Here is a 20,465-nt window from a genome sequence, read left to right on the forward strand (position 1 = left end):
GACTTGAACAGTTGCATGGCTGGCCACCCTTGGCTGTGGAAATGGTGTTCAAGTCATCTTCCGTCTCTCAGAGGGGTATGTGTGTGGGGGGGTGTGTGTCTCACACATGCAGGTAATGGGGTTTGCCTTTATTAAGTGACAACTGAGATAATGTTGCCTGCCCGTGACCCCACTTTGGTGGTGAGCTCTAGCAGCTGTTGCATAAATGGTTTCAAACAGAAGTTATCTTTTCATTTCCAAGACTGTTAGGAGAATGGCAGGGGACAGTCTGGGACTGAAGAGCAAGCTGTGAATTTCCATGCACAGGAGGGAGGAGAAAGAATGCCTACTCTAAAACTAGAGATGGGCCAGCTGGAGATGCTGGGGTGTTAACTGGCTAACTTGATTGAATAAACTGTGTGAAGTACTAGTTTGAGGGAAGACTTAAATCATGGAGATGTGTTGTGGACCCAGAAACTGAAAAAAGACTGGATGTTTTCAGCATCTCATTAGGAAACTGCATGACCTGGATAGCATCTGAGTGAAATCATTATCTGGCTTCTCTAGTAATGCTGAAATGCTTCACTGAGAGCTTGTGCTTCAGCACAGGGAGCAGCAAGTGCAAGGTTGGGCAGTTCACGTGCTGTGAGCACTTAGTTCGGAACCAGGTGGGCTTAGGTGTGGGCTAGGGATGAAAAGAGTGAACATTATTTTATCCCTCAATCTTTATTCCAACTACATCCCAGGCTCTGGACCTTTCAGACAGATGTGGGTGGTTCCTTTAGTTGGTTGCTAGCTCTAAGGACGGGCTGAAAAGCCTGGGGAGCCTCTGGTGTCCTAATCCCTGTCACGCTGTACCAGTGGTTCTGGTTTGTCCCCATGTCCAGAGCTGGGGACAATGCAGAAGGGTGAGGAGTCTCCTTGGGAGGCTGCCTGGGATACTGTGCATAGAACCTCATTCGGGAAGGCCTACAGCAGAACCACTCTGCTTGGCCATGCCAAGGTTACTCAGTGAAGTCCTGCCTTTACAAGGGGTGTCAGGGAACCGGGAGTGGGACCGAGAGGAGCGTCGGATTTCAGCCCATGTGTGATGCTTGCTCAGCAAGGGCTAACGCGCAGCGTGAGGCAGCGAAGAGGGCGCGAGGTTAGCCTTTTGGGGTTTGGTGATTAATTAGCTGTCGTAATCGGCTAATTGTGTGGAGATGCTGCAGCAGAAATGAGCCTGGAAGAGTCAAATGAGAAGGTTATAGGGGACTGATGGTGGTTTCCCGAAGAAAGTATTTGACTGTGTGCAGGAGACAGTGGATGAGAGGATGGACATTCACGAGAGGAGCAAATGGGTGGGCTACAGGAGGCCATCTTGGTGTGCTGCCAGCAGGCAGACCTGTCTGGCTTGGGGCAGAGCTAGGAAGGATTTGCTCCACTCCTGGTTTTGCTGCTACTTTCCTCCCGAGAAGAGAATTTTTTCTGCACTGTTGTGAACAAGTTTTCTCCCTGGGACTGCTGATAAGGCTTTTTTTTTTTTTTTTTTTTTTTTTTTAGGGCATTTTGATTAGGACTGCTAAGGCATTTAAAATGTGGTGAGGAAATTAGTGCTCCATGCGGTTGCACTGCACTATCCTGAATAAGCCAAGGTTAAACAGAACACACCAGTGATACGGTATAGATTTTGTCTGAAAAATGAATTTGTAGAGGTTGTTACCAATACAAGAAAGGACATTACAGCCTCATTAAACAATGTTGTATTTATACAGCTACTTGGGGTGTGTATCCTGCAATCCTGCAAGATCTGCCACTGTGGAAACCTCAGTGAAGGATATGTTAAACCAGGCAGTAGAAAATACTTAATAGCAGCAGGAAGTTCTTGTAGAAGTCGCTCTACCTACTTTTAGCAGTTTGGCTGCCATTAAAACAGCAGGAGAGACTCACAGCAGTCTGAAATGGACTGCTTTCTGTCCTTCCCCTCCCTGCAAGCTGCATGGGAATCTTTCTCTATTCCCAAAATTGTGTTTGCCCTTGCTGACCTGACAACTTCCCAGACGGGTCCCTTGCCCTCTGCCATATCAGATCACAATGTTTGCTGGGCTTCTCTTCAAAAAGCACCTGATAAGATAGCTGGGGGCGGCACACAGGCGCTCACCCCTCCAGAGAGCAGCCATGCAGGCTCTTCTGCTGCAGGTGGGCTTGTGTTTGGGTGGGACGGCCTGATGGGAATAAGCCTGATGGACTCTGACCCTTGCTTATCTCATGGGGCTGCTCAGTTCCCCTGGAATTTGGACCTTGTTGGTCTTGATTTGGGTCCTGGAATGCTGTCGGTGCCAGAATTAATGTGACAAAACATCATTTGCTGGTGTATTGATTGTGTGAGAAGTAGGTGAAAGGCTTCTCTCTGCTTTCTTTGGGCACTCTGCTTTCCTGCAGATGGATACCATTCAAGAGTATTGCCCAAGTTGTTTGGTGCCAAAAGTGGGGTGCTAGGACTTTGGATGAATGCCATGTGGGTGAAGGTGACTTCACTCTGTGGCCAGCCTCCTTGTCCCATAGGGTGTGTAGACTGCAGTTGCCAGTGTCAGAGGAGGTGGTGGTCCCTATAACACCCCTGGTAAATCCTCTCTGGGATGTCTCTGCCTTTCGTTTTCCTTCCTGTTAAGAGAGCCGCTTACAATCTTCTGGGAGTTCCCTTTCTTAAGGCTTCGTGATAGAAGCAGCAAGTACAATGTGGGGTGTCCCCATGTTTCAGGAATGGGGCTGTTACTTGAGCTGCTGGGACTTTGCAGAAATATTTAACAGTTTGTGTTACTTTTCTCAACAGGTTGTTAAAAATCAATTATAGGGATATAGTACTAGAAAGGAGACTTATGCTCAGTGCTTGCATGCAGGTTCTGACAGTCCTGCTTAAAATAGCAACAACAAAACAATAAGCCCTGAAATAGTGAATTGTTGAGAAGGAAGTAGTCTGTCAATCTGTTAACCTGCTTTGGAACAGAAACTTCAGCACTGCCTACTTTTCTTGATATTCCTTTTCTTCAGCAAGTATCTATGGGTTTTTTTTTTCTGCTGGAAAACTTGTAAAAAATATTGTACTACTAAACCAGTTAAAAAGAAATCTCAGCTCAGTCTAATTTGACAAGTGAGTTTTCTTAGGAAAAGAATAAACAAGGGTAGGAAGAGGTAAGAGGTGGAGTTTTCAAGAACTATTACTATCTAGAGAATTGTATTCAGTGTGTCTTTAATTTGTATTTCAAAAGAATTTCCCACCTGGGTTAGTGACTCACTTTTCAGAGGAAATTTTCATAAAGGCAAAGCTAATGCAGTTGGACCACTGAGGACACTGTGGGCAAATAACTTTGAGAGAGAGTCCAAACCCCTCCATGTTAAGCAACAGGCAGCCACCCTTTCTCTGTTTGTCTGCTGATGCTTAGCAAAGTACTAGAAGTCCCCAGTAAAAGGGAGTAAACCAAAGTTGCTCTGACTGTTGACTGACTAGAAGTCTACTGGAGCTGTGCTGAGTCACCTAAACTGAGTCTTCTTCACTGCTTAATATTTCTACTTAGTCAAGAGTATTACGTAGAAAGAAGGACAACCAAGAAAAATATATGTTAAGGTGTTAACTTGCTTTTGTGTGTAGTTCCTCCCCAGAATTTGGTCATCGGTCACCCCAGCTTTCCTGATCTTATTAGGTTTACAAAAATGAGAAGGTTACTCCCCACATTCTTCTCTGGTGGATGTTCTCCTGACTGGGATCCTGAACGGCATAAGCAGAGCACTGGGAGTTGTATTTGGCAACATCTGATTAAATGGAGTCTTGTCAAACATCAGTCTTCCAAGATAAACTTCATGGCAGTTTGGGGTTTTTTCCTCTCTTCAGTAGGAGCAGTATCCATGCTGGTAGCAGAGAATTACTGGATTACAACAGTGAGAGTGTTCCATTACAAGCCTGAAATTTCAGGAAGGTCCTTTTAAACACTGTATTATTTCATTGCAGCCTACAATCAATTCATTTATGGCCTGAGCTGAAGACCTTGCTGGAGCTCCTGAAGGGACTCCCCAGTTCTTGAATTTTTTCTGCAAAAGCAGATTCTTCAGGCAGATACTGCACTTTATCCCCCCCTCATTTCACTGCCTATCTGCCCTTTTCAAATGCACCTACAGCTTCTGTCGGGGTCTCTATGCTATCCCTGGTCTCAGAAAAGCCTGTTCATGGGCAGGGGTATGATATTGTGTGCCCTTTGAAGGGCTGGAAGCTAGGCATACTGCAAGCAGTGAACAGGAAGAGGTCGGCCCAGCCTTTTAAGCACCAGCACGTGTGATCTGAATAAAAGTCCAAGTCATGGCTAAAGGATGAGAACTCTGACCACATCTCCTGATTGTTGGGTTAAAGCCCTCAGCCATGGGACTAGTCCCTTCCCCCAGTTCACTGAGGCAGCTGGCAAATCAAAAGGTTACCCAGGCTGCCTCGACTAAGTGCATAGCAGTGCTCTCTCAGGCAGCATTTGCTGGCCCAAACACCTCTTGTGGCCCTCAGGAGGTGAGGCTGGAGTTGACTCAGGCAACAGCGTGGCCATCAGTTGTGTTGTGGCAGATAGGACAAGCTGTTTGCAGTGGGACCTGCTGATCAAGGCCATTTCAGACCCTGTTTGTTGACACAATGGTAGATCTTTGGTGCCTGGGCTCGCTGTTCTCCCCTTGCAGTCCTCTGCCATCTTGATGTGGTTAACACCTGAAAAGAAGAGGTACTTTGAAGGCTTTACCTATGCCAGTAGTCAGCAGGGTGAGGAAACAAATGAGAGTGCATCCTGCCTGTCCTCTATATTACCCGAAGTGTGGGCCATTGGCTTTGTGCTTCTTAGATAGACTCTGTCCAAGTGAAATCAGGTAGGTCCCTATTCTGTGGGACCACAAGTCATACCTGAAATAGTGTGTAGGCAATCACGCCCCTAACACAGGTGGACGCGCCTCAGCTCCTGTCCTGGGATGAATTTCTTCCTGAGCATTTGTGAAACACAGACTTGCATGCTAAGGAAGATACTAGGAAAAACAGCATTAATGTGTTGGGCTCTTCTCTGTGAAGCACATGACTCCTTTCTACATCAAAAAAAGCATTGACGTGATTCAGCTCCCTCTGTTAGACTGCTTGGGTGGGTCCCAAGAGCTTTCCGAGGGCTGGGCAATTTTAAGTGTCAGAGGCTTTCAGTAACTCTGGCTTTCAATTTAAGGGCATTAAGGCAACAGTTTTATTTCTTACAACTCTAGAGCAACTTGAAGATTTTGAACTGTTTATAAAGGTCAAGCTGGTACCTTGAGTTCCCCCCTCCCATGCCCAATACATAATGATTAATTTTTCTTACGGATAATGTATGAATCCTTTTAGCTATTGTGATATTAAGCCAGGCTTGGGAAGTGCGTTGTCTTTACTAGCGCGTGGCAGCTCAAGGAAGGTGATGTTGGAATTTAGATATAAAAAAGAGCAAAAAAGCTAATGTTACTCATGAGATAAGGAAATTCCCAACACTTGACATTTATATTTTAATGTGAGTGAGTATGGAGCCTTGGTCCTTTATTCCAGAGAAAAAGAGAAGGGGGAGAGCAGCATCAGCAGTAGTACAGTACATGAGTGGCACAGCGGTAACTGGCATATGATCCAAGCTGGCACTAACTAGTGAAGCTTGAAGGAATTAATTGGTTATATATGAGCCTTTTATGTGCTGAGTCAATGGCTGACAGTCCCTGTCTGTCTAGATCGCTGCTGTTACTTAGCCACTCAAAGCAATGACATTTACACTGGCATCCTAATGCTAATACAGGAGAAAAAATGCCACAAAATCATAAACAAGTTTTCTTTTTCACCAGGGTGGCTTGACTGTCCTCTCAGGGGTGCATCAGCCAGAGTCAGGGGCAATAGAGGCTGCAGCGATACCAATTGATTTGTTGTGTGGTGGAAACAGAGCTTCTGCTGTTGGTGTAAAAATGCAGGGAAAGAGTAGTTGTGCTGATAGGGAAGGTTTTAGAGCGCTGTGAGGTTAGCTCTGGCTGGAGTAACTCCTGCAAGGAGTAGGGATCCCACTTACATTTCTAATTTGAAATAGTTCGAACCAAAGAGTACACAGTCATTTCCTATATAAAATTCATAGTTATTAAAAAGAAAAGTTACAAGAAAACATACTTGCTGGGTTTTTCTTACACATCTTAGGAAAGATTGACTGTCCTCAGGTAAGGTTTCTCTCACCTACTTTAGATACAGTAAGGTGCAGCATCTTTTCTAAGTCTTATCTCTGCTCCTTCTTCTGCCAGGAGAAGGGAGAAGCCATGCGGGATGCATTGCCATCTGAAGGCCTCTCTGTCCTCGTTGCTAACAGCAGGGACCTGGACACTAGTTAGTCCCAACCCATAATTTCAGACAATTCCAGGTGGGTCAGATGAATCCCACCCATGGCACAGTCATCAGTTCTTACAGATTAACTTACTGCTCTGTTGTGATAAATTCCAGGTGAGAATCTTGCCTTGTACTCATGTAAAACACCATTAGCCTCTCTCTGCAGCAATGCCCTAGTGCAGTTACTCACTGTGTTGGTGCCAAAGGTTTGGTGGTTTTTTTTTCAGTTGACAGCTAATTGTGGACAGGGAGACAGGCAATAAAAATGCTGTGAATGGTGAAGGAAATGAGTCTGACTCACTTCCACTCTCCCTTTCACGTTTTTAATCCTGCGCAGTGCTGCCTATGACAGGAGTGGGATTATGCTGGGTTTACTGATAGCAGTCTCTGGCCTGCTGTGTAGATGGTTTTATTTTCAATCCATTATTTTTTTTTATGAATGTGTTTCTATTTGTTTTCCCATTTCCCTTCAGCGACTTCTACCTGACAGATTTAAGTTGCTTCCCTTTCATTCCCATTCCAGCTGCAAGCACATCTCCTCCTTGCAGGTAAATATGTTTTGAAAGGGAGAGGGAGGGAGAAATGAAGTTAACATTGCTTTCCGCTTCGGACTTAAGAAAATAAGGAAAAACTAGGAACGTGAAAGGAGTGTTTCTGCAGTGAAACTGTGATGTCTTTCAGAGGAAAGCAGAGGCTGTTTTCGTTTTCAGACCCTGGTTGAAGCTTGAGAGAAAAGCAGGTGACGCCAAGTTTATGTTGACCGTCCAAAGGCTATGGTGGGGAAATCAAACAGGTTTCTGTCATTAGTTAGCAGTCTGTAAACAAGGTAGTCCACATCACCGTGCCTAAGGTCAGCCTTTGTGTGTACAAGCAGGAATCTGGGGGGATTAGGGCAGTGTTTAGTGTTTCTTGCTGGTTTAAATTGACCTGTCAAGTAGTGTGTTATGAAGCAGTGCCTGGACGCGTGGGGCAGAGGGGCAATGTTCAGGGCACGAAACCATCTGAAAGGATGTGATAGGTGTTTGTACTGAATTTCACATGGCTGAGGCTTGGAGATGCACAGAGCAATGATAGAAGAGCACAAGAAAACACAAGCTCATGAACAAGGCGAGGAACTGCTTATTGGCAGGTCCGGGTCCCTGGCGAGGGTCCATGACTCAATGCCAGAGGCCACTGCTGTGTGTTTGTATGTGTCCTTAGCAAACTGTTCTGCATAAGCAAAATCATCTCTCCAATGAGAATAACTTATTTCTAATCTGTGCTGTTATATTCTTTATCTCCAAATAATTAAACTGCACCGTTTGAAGACGATGACCATGTTCTAAATATCAAAAGAACCTTTTCAACCTGTATCTTTTGCTTGGCTGTAACAATTTAAGTCGTATCTTCTTGGTAGCCTGCATGCAGAATAGTCTCCTTGTTTGAGAGGCTGGTTTGTACCAAATGGGGACAGAAATGTAAATATTTACTGCCATCTTTTGGGCAGTGTGGGTATGACTCAAAAAAAGAAGGGGTCAGTTGTCATCTCCTTCAGCTTTGTCAACTGGTTCTTATTTGACCACCAAACACAGCAGTCCACCCAGGAACATTATTTTTTGATAGTCATGTTATCAGTCTCAAGCTATAAGTGAAGCAAGGTTTGTGGGGAGAGGTGCTCACTTTGATTTGAGCAAGCTGCTAAATTTGGGGGAAAAAACCTAACAGAAGTCTTTGAGCACATCTGCCATTCTCATGGTTTTGAGACAGTGTGTGTTTGTTGCTCCAAGCTGTCAGGAGCTTTGTGTTTTGCTTTGCTTTAATGCAAATAATCGGTAGGAGTTGGAGAGATGGGTGGAACTCCTGAAGTCAAAACCTGGAGCTGCTGTTGTATGGTCTATGGTCAAAATAGGATGGCAGTTCGTGGCCTCAAGGAAGAATGTTTTCCTGCAAGTAACTGAGGTTTTAGACTACTTGGGGTTTTTTTCAAGAAATTCAATTTGAGTGTTTTTCAATCTACAAAAATATTAGAATGTCAGCAAATACTGGTTTATGTCAAAGTGCATATATTTTAGCAGGGTAGGGTATGTTGCATCATACTCCTCTGATCCTTTTTTTTTTTATATGGTGTACTGCTCAGTTGAAATGCTGATGAGGCGACCTTTCCTGATTGTGATATGGTATTTTTCATCCGCTTGAAGTGTCAGGTTGCATTTTTGACCTCACACCTAATCAAACTTTCAGTCCTACAGGCTGTACAGAGACAGGTAATAGCAGTAATAGCCTGTTCCTTGAAACTAGGTTGAAATTAATAGCAGCAAAGTACTTCCCTGTTTCCAAAATGCCGTGTCTGACAGTGGTTGAAGCCCTCTTTTAATGCAAGGAGATCTATTATTAGAGCTTTTTAGAAAGATGAAATTTTTGCCTGGGATTCATCTATATTGCTAATTTCAGTACAATTGTAATCTGATCGTTACCAGCTGGACCTGCACAATGTGCCACAAGGGAGTGTTAAAAACTTGCTCAATGTAAAACTTGGTGTGTTGTTTATTTGGGAGGCGCCAGCATAGGTAATTGTCCTTCCGCTCACTGTTGTTCAGCTTGCATTCAGCAAGCAAAATATGACTCTTTGCTTTTGTCTTGTATTTGTTTGTTTTAGGTGAAACTTCCTTTTCCTGTTGATCAAATCACAGATCTTCCAAGGAATGATTTCCAGATGATGATAAAGATGCACAAGCTAACCTCAGAGCAGCTCGAGTTCATCCACGACGTCCGCCGGCGCAGCAAGAACCGAATTGCAGCTCAGCGCTGCCGCAAGAGGAAACTGGACTGTATTCAGAACCTAGAATGTGAAATCCGCAAGTTGGTGAGTTGTGCACTCTCAATGTGGCCCTGCTCGCCTCATACCGCAGCTTGCAGGGCACCAACAGCAATTCCTGTCCAGAGTTTAGTGGGTTCACTCAGTTTGTACATAAGTAAGTGGACCCAGTAGGGTGAAAATTTGATATACAAAAATATGTTAATAGGTATGTGTATATAATATATAAGAAAAACATAAAATTCCTGTGGAATGAGGCCTAGGTATCTCTTTATTTTGGTATCTCAAGAACAGATTGTTGAATGAGTTGGAAGAGGAGGGAAGCCTGTATCACAGCTCCTTTCTTGCAGTTTAACTTACCTCCAGTCCTTACAATGCTTCCACAAAGGCATTTTCTCATCCAAGCCCCATTTCCATGCCTAACTGCCGTAACAACCTCTTGGTCAGGGATTTGTGGAGTGCTCAAAAGACATAGGCATGAAGAGACCTTCAGAGGTTGTCTGGTCCAAGCAGTGGTGTGGCAGGGCCAGCTTCTCCTCTACATAGAGATTTTCTTTCTCTTTGGTGTGCTAGAAGGCAGCTCAGCGTTTTCAGGACGTTTCAGCTCACTATGCCTTTTCCTCAGCTCTTTATTCACTGAGCAAGTGGCAGAAATGGCAAGAGAAGTGAAAAGCCAGGAATGAGAATGTTGAACCTTATGAGGTTCAGCAAGGCCAAGTGCAAGGTCCTGCACCTGGGTCGGGGCAATCCCCAATATCAACACAAGCTGGGAGATGCAGGGATTGAGAGCAGCCCTGCCAAGAAGGACTTGGGGGTACTGGTGGATGAAAAGCTGGACATGGCCCGGCGATGTGTGCTCGCAACCTAGAAGGCCTTCACGTCCCGTGCACTGGATTCTGGCGGCAACTGTTGGTTTGCCCAAACCCTCCTTGATGTGTGTCTCTCACAGTAGTCTTCTGCAGAGAGAAGAGCAAAGCATGCCCTGCTCAATGGCCAGAGCATGTCTGGGACAGGTCTCCTGTGTGCCAAGGTGTTGGTGGACAATGCTATCACATTTTAATCTGAGGCAATGAGGGACTGGAGCGAGGCTAAATGGCTTCTCAGGAAATTCCCTTTCAGTCATAGTATGGACACCTCAGATGTGGTTTGGGTGGCTAAACACTAATGTCTACAATACAGACTCCTGCACTGCAGCTAGTTGTCCTGGCTTCCTTTATAGTCAGTAAAGAGAAGTAGATATCTGTCGGGTCTTATTTGTCTCATCCTGCAGCAGAGGAGGTGACATACAGCCCAGAAGTGCCCGTTTCTCTCCATAGCTAAACAAAACATGGAGAACCATGGCATATGTTAGACATCTTAGCTATAAGCACCTTATCTGAAGAAACTCCCCTCCTTTGTGATGGTGCCCTTGTGGTCTGAGGGCGCTGCTTCTCTTCCCCGACATCCCTTGCCCGTTAAGAAAGCAAGCTGGTACACAACGAAAAAAAGGCTTGAGACAAGGGGCATGGAGGAAGACATGTCTACAGGGTGTCACTCAGCGGGAGAAAAGCAACACTGGAGCTTCAAAATGGGTTAGCACCTCTTCATCTGTTAAAAGTCTTAAAAGCTTTCTGAGGCATCAAAAATAATGTAATAGTCCCAGTTCAGCTGTTGTGAGAAGTGTGGGTGTGCAGCATGCAGGACTGGACAGTTTAGTTGCATTACACAGTATAGATTTAGGTGTCCAGCATTAAACCCAGCCTTTAAATATCCAAGAGTTTGAGTTCAGTCACATAGGTAAAACAAAAGGAGCTGAAATTGATTTCCTTACTGAGATCTCTGTGTACCCATTTTCCGTTAAAATTAAAGGTTATTTGGAGTCTTTTATTTAAACGTCTGTGTGCACATTTAAAACACACTTAGTTGTAGGTTGAACTTAGTGGGTCTGGGGAGCGTGGTACTTCTTGTCGCAACAGGCTGTGTGTTGAAAGTGGCCTTTGGTGTAGGCTTCGTCATGCTTCATTCTCTGCCCAAGCTTTAGCAAACATAGTGTGAAAGAGGCAGGGATCTGTTAGAAGAAGCTGAGTTACCGTCACCTCACAAATTGCAGAAAGCTGCATGACTTTGAGTTACTTACTCACTGCCTGTGCCTGTCTGCTTCCCATCTGTAACATGGAGGTGACACTGACCCCACAAGCTGGTTGGGAGGCTTAAGTCATTGAGACTGGCGAAGCCTTCAGATACCATGCTGCTGAAGCCCTGGGGGGGGGAAAAAAAAGAAATTAAAATCAAAACATTGTTCAAAGTAGTGCTCCACTGATGCAAAACAAACAAAACATCAAAGATAAACAAAACAGTGAGCAACTGCTTCCTGCACTGAGCATAATCCACACTACATGTGGGATGAGTCAGAGGTTCTGCAGGGTGAAAGAGCGGCTCCTTGGCCAGGTTGTAAGGAGAAGCAACTCAGGAGGACTACAGGGATGTCCTGAGGTTATGCAAGGTGAGAATCAGAAGGGCCAAAGTCCAACTAGAACTTAATCTGGCTACTGCTGTAAAAGACAGTAAAAAATGTTTCTTTAAATACATTAGCAACAAAACCAGGGCTAAGGAGAATGCCCATCCTTTCTTGAATGTGGGGGGAGACACAGTGACAAAGGATGAGGAAAAGGCTGAGGCACTTAATGCTTTCTTTGCCTCAGTCTTTGATGGCAAGACCAGTTGTTCTTGGAGTACCCAGGCCCCTGAGCTGGAGGACAGGGGACAGAATGTAGTCCTCATAATCCAAGAGCAAATGGTTAGCGACCTGCTACACCACTTAGACACACACAAGTCTCTGTGACTGGATGAGATCCACCCAAGGGTACTGAGGGAATCACACAGAATCACAGAATGTTAGGGGGTGGAAGGGACTTTGAAAGATCATCTAGTCCAACCCCACTGCCAGAGCAGGACCACCTACAGTAGGTCACACAGGAACACATCCAGGCGGGTTTTGAATGTCTCCAGAAAAGGAGACTCCACAACCTCTTTGGGCAGCCTGTTTCAAGTCCCTTTTCATTATTTACCAGCAGTCTTGGCTAACTGGGGCAGTCCCAGTTGACTGGAAGTTAGCAAATGTGATGCCCATCTACAAGAAGGGACAGAAGGAGGATCGGGGGAACTACAGGCCTGTCAGCCTGACCTCAGTGCTGGGGAAGGCTATGGAGAAGGTCATCTTGAGTGCCATCACATGGCACGTACAGGACAACCAAGTGATCAGACCCAGTCAGTATAGGTTTGTGAAAGGCAGACCCTGCTTGACTAACCTGATCTCCTTCTGTGACAAGGTGACCCGCTTAGTGGATGAGGCAAAGGCTGTGCATGTTGTCTACCTAGACTTTAGTAAAGCCTTTGACACTGTTTCCTACAGTATTCCCCAGGAGAAACTCTGCTCATGGCTTGGAAGGGCGTGCTCCTCGCTGGGTAGAAAACTGGCTGGATGGCCAGGGCCGAAGAGCGGAGGTGAATTCAGTTAAATCCAGTTGGTGGCCGATCACAAATCATGTTCCCCAGGGCTCAGTATTGGGGCCAGTTCTGTTTAATATCCTCATCAGTGATCTGGACAAGGGAATTGAGTGCAGCCTCAGTAAGTTTGCAGATGACACCAAGCTGGGCGGGAGTGTTGATCTGCTCAAGGATAGAAAGGCTCTAGAGAGGAATCTGGACAGGCTGAATTGATGGGCTGAGGCCAATTGTAAGAGGCTCAACAAGGCCGAGTGCCGGGTCCTGCACCTGGATCACAACAATCCCATGCAACACTACAGGCTTGAGTGAAAAGCTGGACATGAGCCAACAATGTGCACTCGCAGCCCAGAAAGCCAACCATATCCTAGGCTGCATCAAAAGAAGCATGGCCAGCAGGTCAAGGGAGGTGATTCTCCCCCTCTGCTCTGCTCTGCTCTGGTGAGACCCCACCTGAAGTACTGTGTCCAGCTCTGGAGTCCTCAGCACAGGAAAGACATGGAACCGTTGGAGTGAGTCCAGAGGAGGGCCACGGAGATGATCAGAGGAATGGAGCACCTCCCTGTGAGGACAGGCTGAGAGAGTTGTGGTTGTTCAGCCTGGAGGAGAGAAGGCTCCAGGGAGACCTTATTGCAGCCTTCCAGTACTTCAAGGTGGCCTATAAGAAATATGAGGGCAATCTTTTTAGCAGGGCCTGTAGCAATAGGACAAGGAGAAATGGTTTTAAACTAAAAGAGGATAGCTTTAGACTAAATATAAGGAATACATTTTTTACAATGAGGGTGATTAAACACTGGAACTGTTGCCCAGAGAGGTGCTAGAAGTCCCATCCCTCAAAACATGCAGGCTCTGAGCAACCTGACCTAGCTAAAGCTTACTGGAGGGGGGCTTGGACTAGATGACCTTAAAGGTCCCTTCCAGCCCAAACTATTCTATGATACTCTTACTTCTGTAAGAGTGGCTGGAATGCTGCCTGATGGAAAAGGACCTGGAGGTGCTGGTCGACAGCCAGCTGAACATGGGCTGGCAGTGTGCCCAGGTGGCCAAGAAGACCAACAGCATCCTGGCCTGTATCAGAAATAGTGTGGCCAGCAGGAGCAGGGAGGGGATCGTGTCCCTGTACTCGGCACTGGTGAGGCCGCACCTCAAATGCTGTGTGCAGTTTTGGGCCCCTCACTGCAAGAAGGACATTGAGGTGCTGGAGCGTGTCCAGAGAAAGGCAATGAAGCTGGTGAAGGGTCTGGAGAGCAGGTCTTGTGAGGAGCGGCTGAGGGAGCTGGGGTTGTTTAGCCTGGAGAAGAGGAGGCTTGTGGCAAGGTGAGTGTTGGTCTCTTCTCCCAAGTAACAAGCAATAGGACAAGGGTAAATGGCCTCAAATTGCACCAGAGGAGGTTTAGATTGGACATTAGGAAAAATTTCTTCACTGAAAGGGTTGTCAAGCACTGGAACAGGCTGCCCAGGGAAGTGGTTAATCCCTGGAGATATTTAAAAGACATGTAGATGTGGTGCATAGCGACGTGGTGTAGTGGTGGACTTGGCAGTGCTAGGTTAACAGTTGGACTCAATGATCTTAAAGGGCTTTTCCAACCTGAACGATTCTGTCATTCTGTGATATACTATGGTATCTGGTGCATCATTCTGAAAAAGGGCATTAGTAAAAAAGACAGTCACAAGGTTTGCAGGAGTAAAAAGCTGCAAAATTAAACTCATGCAACTTTAACTTCGCTTCTGAAGTGCTCTGGCCCTCCCCCCACACACATGCTGTCCAAGCAGGTCATCTGCTTCAAGATCTTACTTTTAGGAGAACCAGCAGTGAAACTCCTACACAATACGTGACCACTGGAGACTCCTTGTCATCTGCTGTCCACTTTGTGACCAGTAATTTCCAGTCTCCTGAGTTAAGTAATGGTACTAGGGTTTAAGGTTTTTCACTTGGCTAGGTCTTTTTTATGAAAGACCCCTTACCCCCCCTGCACTTACTTCCTGTAAGTCACCCATCTTCTTGAAACCATATAGCAGACAGTGAAATGGTCGTATCCTCAAACTTTGATAGGTAGGTTTTTTTGCCTGCTTTTCCTCAGTCGTCCGTCTGCCCACTCACATTCCCTTTTTTCCCTGCAAACTCACAGCATATTCTCTTCCATAATTCATTATTTCAAGATGTACTTGAGCATCTGTTTATTTTTTTATTATTTTTATGCTTTCTTGATAGATTTATCAATATTTTAGCAGTTGGTTCTTTTCATCTACACTGCTCTCTTTCTCATCCGCACAGCTGTAGGCTTCCAGTGCAGGCTGCAGACCCAGGGCAATACTATCAGCTGTCAACAGCCACCCATAGTTGGATTATCTGAGTTGTGGAGTTTTTACACCTCAGATGCCAAGGCAGCTTGGGTTTAGCGGTGTTACTAGGTGAGGTACACAGCTGAGCTGCTTTTGGGGCCAGCTCAGGTCTAGAAATAGCTCTGGTGCTCTACAAAATCTTATCTACTTCCTCAAGCAGTATGCCGACCTTCCTGGGACAGAAAGTGATGCAGCAGGACCATCCCAATCAGTCTGCACTGAGTCAACACTGGTTTTCAGAGGTGTAACCCCAGACCGGGTCTGGCTCTGTGCCTAACCCCCTCCCCCGAGTCTGCCTCCTGAGCACGGGGAAGGCAGCGCTCACCCCACGGGGGTCTTGCTGGCCACATGAGGTCTAAGGTGGAGCTGACTCCCACCACAGCATGTCGCACAGCACCCTGTGCTAGCTAGGGCTGGGGGCCTTACCGGTGCTTTGTTGGATACAGAATCACCTGAGCTCCTTTTCCCAGGTCTTGAATCCTGCATGAAAAAATAAGCCCCACCGGATTCTGTCAGTCTTCCTCCTCACCAGTACTGTCCTGCCTGTCACCTGGCCCCTTCCTAGAGCAGCCCGCTGACACAGTGAAACTCTGAAAATGCTTGAGCTGGGTGTTGGTAGGGCAGGACATTTGGGAGCACAAGAGGCATAGCCTGAGCAGAACAAAAGGGAAATGACATTGAGCTTGTACTAAGTGTTAAGGAGCCCACCGGCCTTCAGGGTTTTCACATACATCTTCATAAAGATATCTTGATTAGGTCAAACCCAAACCATTAAGCACCAGGACAGCAGAAAACAAGCCATGGTGCAGGCCACAGAGCACACACTCCAGTCCTCTTCTCTGAATAACACACCTCTCAGTGGTAACGGGGGTTTGGCTGGCACATGGGCCAAAGTGGGTACACCCAGCATGACCAACTGACCCAGCAGTTAGAGGGTGAACCCAACTTCTGTAACATATCCTAACTTCAGGAGCTAAGCCCTGTTTTCTTGATGTTCAGATGGGTAATGAATTTCCACATCAAAATGTTTCTTTCAGAGGTTTTTTGTGTCATCCATCAAGCAGCCTTAGTCTGTGAAGGGAACTAACAGTCTCTTGGGGATAACTTGTGACTCTATCCTCTTCCAACTCAAATGTTTTTCTCCAGGTGTTTCCCAAACTGCAGTCCACACAGGCCTCATGGTGAAATACCTGATGTCTTTGTGACTTTTCCTCCACTCACATAAAACTAACTGTGACGTGTTGGTGTTCTTGGGTACTGCTGCATATGTGCCTGGGCTGTGCAGCCGGCGGATGGCCCTTCCTCAGCCTGAGATGCTGTCTTTCTTTTTCAGGTGTGTGAGAAAGAGAAATTGCTCTCAGAAAGGAATCAGCTGAAAGCAAGCATGGGAGAATTGTTAGACAACTTCTCGTGTCTTTCCCAAGAAGTGTGTAGAGACATGCAGAGCCCAGAACAGATCCAAGCTCTCCACCGATACTGCCCCGTTCTCAGACCCATGGATCTACAGCCAGCCACCACCATCAGCCCCTCCCCAGCTGGTGTGGAGCAGAGCCTGGTGACCTCCCAGTGCGTCGGGGAAAGCATGCAGTGCTGCTCGGAGCAAGGCTCAGTGCAGCTGGGGGCGCCCTGGCTGCCCAACAACATCTCAGAAAATTGTTCGGCGGGCGGGGGGTTGGATGGAGCCGACACAGGTACTTACCCCGAGAGAGAGCTTCCACCAGAGCAGAGCAGCCAAACGGTCACGGTAGACTTCTGTCAGGAAATGACTGATAAATGTACAACAGATGAACAACCTAGGAAAGATTACACCTAGTGACTTGTAACCTTAACGTTACACCTGGTCAGGTGTTCTTCAGTCAGCCAGTGGCAGTGTTCATTTGTTGTCTAGAAGAACGTATTTGGTGCACACTACAGTGGTCTTAGCAGCAATACTGTTTTTAAGTATTCCCTCCTCTCTACAAGCAGGAGTTCTCTTCACAATGGTGCTATCCCTTGCTCAGGCAGGGAACGAAGCAGTGGCAACACTGTCTGTTTTTGTATGTTGATTTCAATCTTAACAGGGATGGACATAACACCTCTGAGGACCCAACCGCAGCTTTTTTCTCAGTGGCCCATGTCACAAAACCCTAACTCAGGAATTTCCTCTGAATGTTCAATTTTTCATTGAAGACAGCTTCTTTACACATCAAAGTTTTATAGCTAAACTGTACATACTATATATAATATATATAAAATATATATATCCATATGCAAAAGTCCCTGCATGCCTCAATTTTTCTCATCCTACAAACTGGAAGCTTTCATTTCTATTGTATAAACAAGTTCCAACATTCCTTTTTGTCTTCGATGCTAGAACTAGTTTGGTAACTTGTTACACGATAATTTTTTTTCCTCGGTTCGCAGTTCAGCAATATCATTCGATTTGTACTTATTTATAAAATTTTAATGTTGGAAACTTATTTGAGATTTTATTGTAGACAGTTTTTTTGGCACAGCCATTTCGTGCCACTTGAGCAATGTGGAGTTATTTTATTTTCTTGCAGATACTGTACAGTAATGGTCAACTTTGCCACTTGCACTGAGTTTCTGGTCAAACCTCTTTTCATTAATGAAGTCATGACTTCAGTATAACTTGAGTATATGGTTTTCTTTGCTTTATGGCTTAAAGAAAATAGAAAAGTTTTAGCTAATAGACAAACACTCAGGAGCTCATTATGTAGTAAAAACGGTCTTGCCAAATACTGAATTCACTATACAATTTGTAAAGAGAATCTGCTTGAATTATTTTTATATTCAGACTTCTTTCTGTTTCACAAACCAAGTTTAAGTGCTGTTAATGATGGTTTTGGATTCTTATAGGGGAAAGTGTATTTCACTCTTTAGAGAAAAAAGTATTTGACAACTGGATCAGTTCATCATACGTTCCACAAAGTAAAGCAAACGGAGATCACATCAATACACTTGAGGGGGGCTTTTTCTCCAGCCCTGCTCTGCATCCTTTACTCATGGAAGCAACTGCTGCTCTGGCTAGTCCCCAGAGCCTCACCTCAGCTGTCTTCAGACGTTACATGTTTTCCTCACCAGACCCGAGTGGCAGAGGTGGGTCTGGTGAAGTCAGTGATCCTGCCTGGGTAGGCAGAATTGCAGGATCAGACCCCTAGTTGTTGGCTTTGGTTTCCTTGCAGAAGTCAAGTTAGCACTGTATCCACTAAGGGCAAAACATACACCTGCCAACAGCCAATTCGGTCGCTTACCCGTCAGATTCTTGTGTTCCAGGATCCTCTCAGCACAAACTGCAGCTAGAAGAGCGCTGTCTCAAAGGAGACTACTCAGTGAATTGGCTTAGTTGTAACTGTATTGGATTTGTATCTTAAGCAATGTTGACTCATGTTATGACTGTGTGAGACAGCAGCTTTCCAAGCATAACATCTGTATGTACAGTGTAGACAGAAGAACACCCTCCTAATGCTTTTTTAATAATTATTATTATTATTATTATTATTATTATTATTCTAAGTGTACTGAGTTTTTATTTTGTGGTTCTTTGCCCTACGTGTGCCAGGTTGCGTGGCTTTATCGATGACAACTGTCGTGTGCTTTACTGGCTGATATTGTTTGTTCTTGCTGAAAAAAAATGACCAGCTGTTTACACCTATTTTAAAAAAAAAAAAGTGTGGGGAAGCAGCTTCTCAGAAGCACTAAGCGATAATGTGGTCTTCTGCGCTAACGTTTACACTAGAGGTGTGCACTGGTGGTTTTTTGAGGCACTCAGTAGATCAGCATCTTGACCCTGGAGGAGGAATCAGCTCCCTCTCTCCACTTCTTCCATCCTCAGACTGTGCTCATGGACCGTCGCCCACTTGCCACAAAGTCTTGCTTTTATCCTCTTCACCCAAACTATTGTAGCCAAGCTACCGAGGAGGAAATGCATATAGCATGTGCCATGTTTGTTGAAAATACTTTTTTTTCCCCGCATGTACAAAGAAAAACTAGTATATAATGTAGGAGAATATTTATGTTTAAGTATTAATCATTACTGTACAAAATCTTTACCTTTAAATGTTCAAAAATATACAAATGCCATAAACTCCTAGTTCACACGGTTGAAAAAGGGGGGGGAGTCATCCTTTCTTTTTAAAAGAGCTTAACCTAAAAATATCTGAACCCCCCTCTCAGCCATCTTTTGCAGGTAACTGGCTGAGAAGCTCTTTGGCAGGGGGTGGATTTGGTTTTCCTTTGAATTTGTTGACGTTGCAAAGCAGTTCTGTGCTTCGCAGAGAAGTTTTGTTTCTATGAGACCATGGTGAAAGCTAGAATTTAAAACTAAATGTGAATCACATTATAGAGTCATAGCTACTTGGGGGGCTGGGGGCGGGTGGGAGGGAAGGGTCAACTGACACAGTATTTTAAAGATGTTTTTCTGTTGCCTTTTTTATTTTTAAGTGACCTCCTATATATATGAATAGATAGAATGTTTTATGAGTATAAAACCAAGTTCTAACTTGCTTCCTGACATGAAGATTTACTCTACTAACAACTCATGTGCAACTGGTACTCTTGACCTCATTCCAACGGTTTAAAAAACCCACCCACACAACCCATTGCGCTGCAGCTCTTAGGTTTGACCTGGCTTCATACTGGTGCTGGGTCTCTTGATTTCCTCTACCTTGGGAACTGATATTTAAAACCACTGCTCAAATAAGTGTCTCTTCCTCAAACTTTCTCTCGTCTCTCTCTCTCTTTCCCTCCCTCGCAAGCTTTTCTAGATGTTTGATTTCATTCTTTCCCATTAGAAGTGGCTGATTTTGTGTCATTGCTTCCTATATTTACATGTACCATGGTTTTTCAGTGGGGTTTTTTTGGTGGTGGTGGTGGTGGTGGTTGTTTTTTGTTTCTATTTTGTTTTGAGGTTTTTTTTTGCTATCTCGAACCACACGGCTCTCAAAGCTGTTACTGGGCTAACATTAAAGGAGGACATTGGGAGAATTAGTTGCAGATCTGGACGCCAGTTGACATACCCAGCCATTCTTGCCTCATGAGGTCAAAACAACTGACCACAAGAATACCATTGGAAAGGGAAAAAAAAAGCAGCTGACTTCAGTATTTATGAATTTTAAGAGATTGGCCGGCGGTCACCATGATCTCAAGTAAGAATCCCTTTGCTGTTGACAAAGAGGATACATGCAGCATCGGTCCTGCCGGGCGTTGCTTGGGAATGGCGTGGTGAGGCCCCATCTCCCTTCTGGGCACTGCACCGCTCTCAGGGGCGTGCGAGTCCTTGAAGCTTTGTCCAGTCTGTATCTAGTCCTCCTTTTCCTTTGCCACTGCGATACTTGTATCACCGGGAAACCTCATTTCATTTAGGCTTGTTATGCTTTGTCGGGTGAGTACTACACTATATAATGTGTTTGTTTCTCTGCGTTCTCTGGGGGTGCCTTGAACACAATTAAAGCTCATTGCAAGCTGATTCTGGAACAAAAAGGTAGTGGAAAA

The 20,465-nt window shown here is 45.2% G+C and overlaps 1 protein-coding gene across 1 annotated transcript in view; it reads left to right on the forward strand.

Annotated features, from left to right (window-relative positions):
* The window catches only part of BACH2 (BACH transcriptional regulator 2), a 49,198-nt gene extending 32,413 nt beyond the window's left edge, over positions 1 to 16,785 (forward strand). Inside the window, exons 3-4 of the mRNA XM_086461372.1 lie at positions 8,988 to 9,194; positions 16,306 to 16,785. Coding sequence (XP_086317498.1) covers positions 8,988 to 9,194; positions 16,306 to 16,785 — 687 coding nt within the window. The remainder of the gene's footprint in view (positions 1 to 8,987; positions 9,195 to 16,305) is intronic.
* The last annotated feature ends 3,680 nt before the right edge of the window (positions 16,786 to 20,465 follow it).

Source organism: Leptosomus discolor, chromosome 2 (assembly GCF_034619465.1).
Source record: "Leptosomus discolor isolate bLepDis1 chromosome 2, bLepDis1.hap2, whole genome shotgun sequence".
In the NCBI taxonomy this organism is placed as follows: domain Eukaryota; kingdom Metazoa; phylum Chordata; class Aves; order Leptosomiformes; family Leptosomidae; genus Leptosomus; species Leptosomus discolor.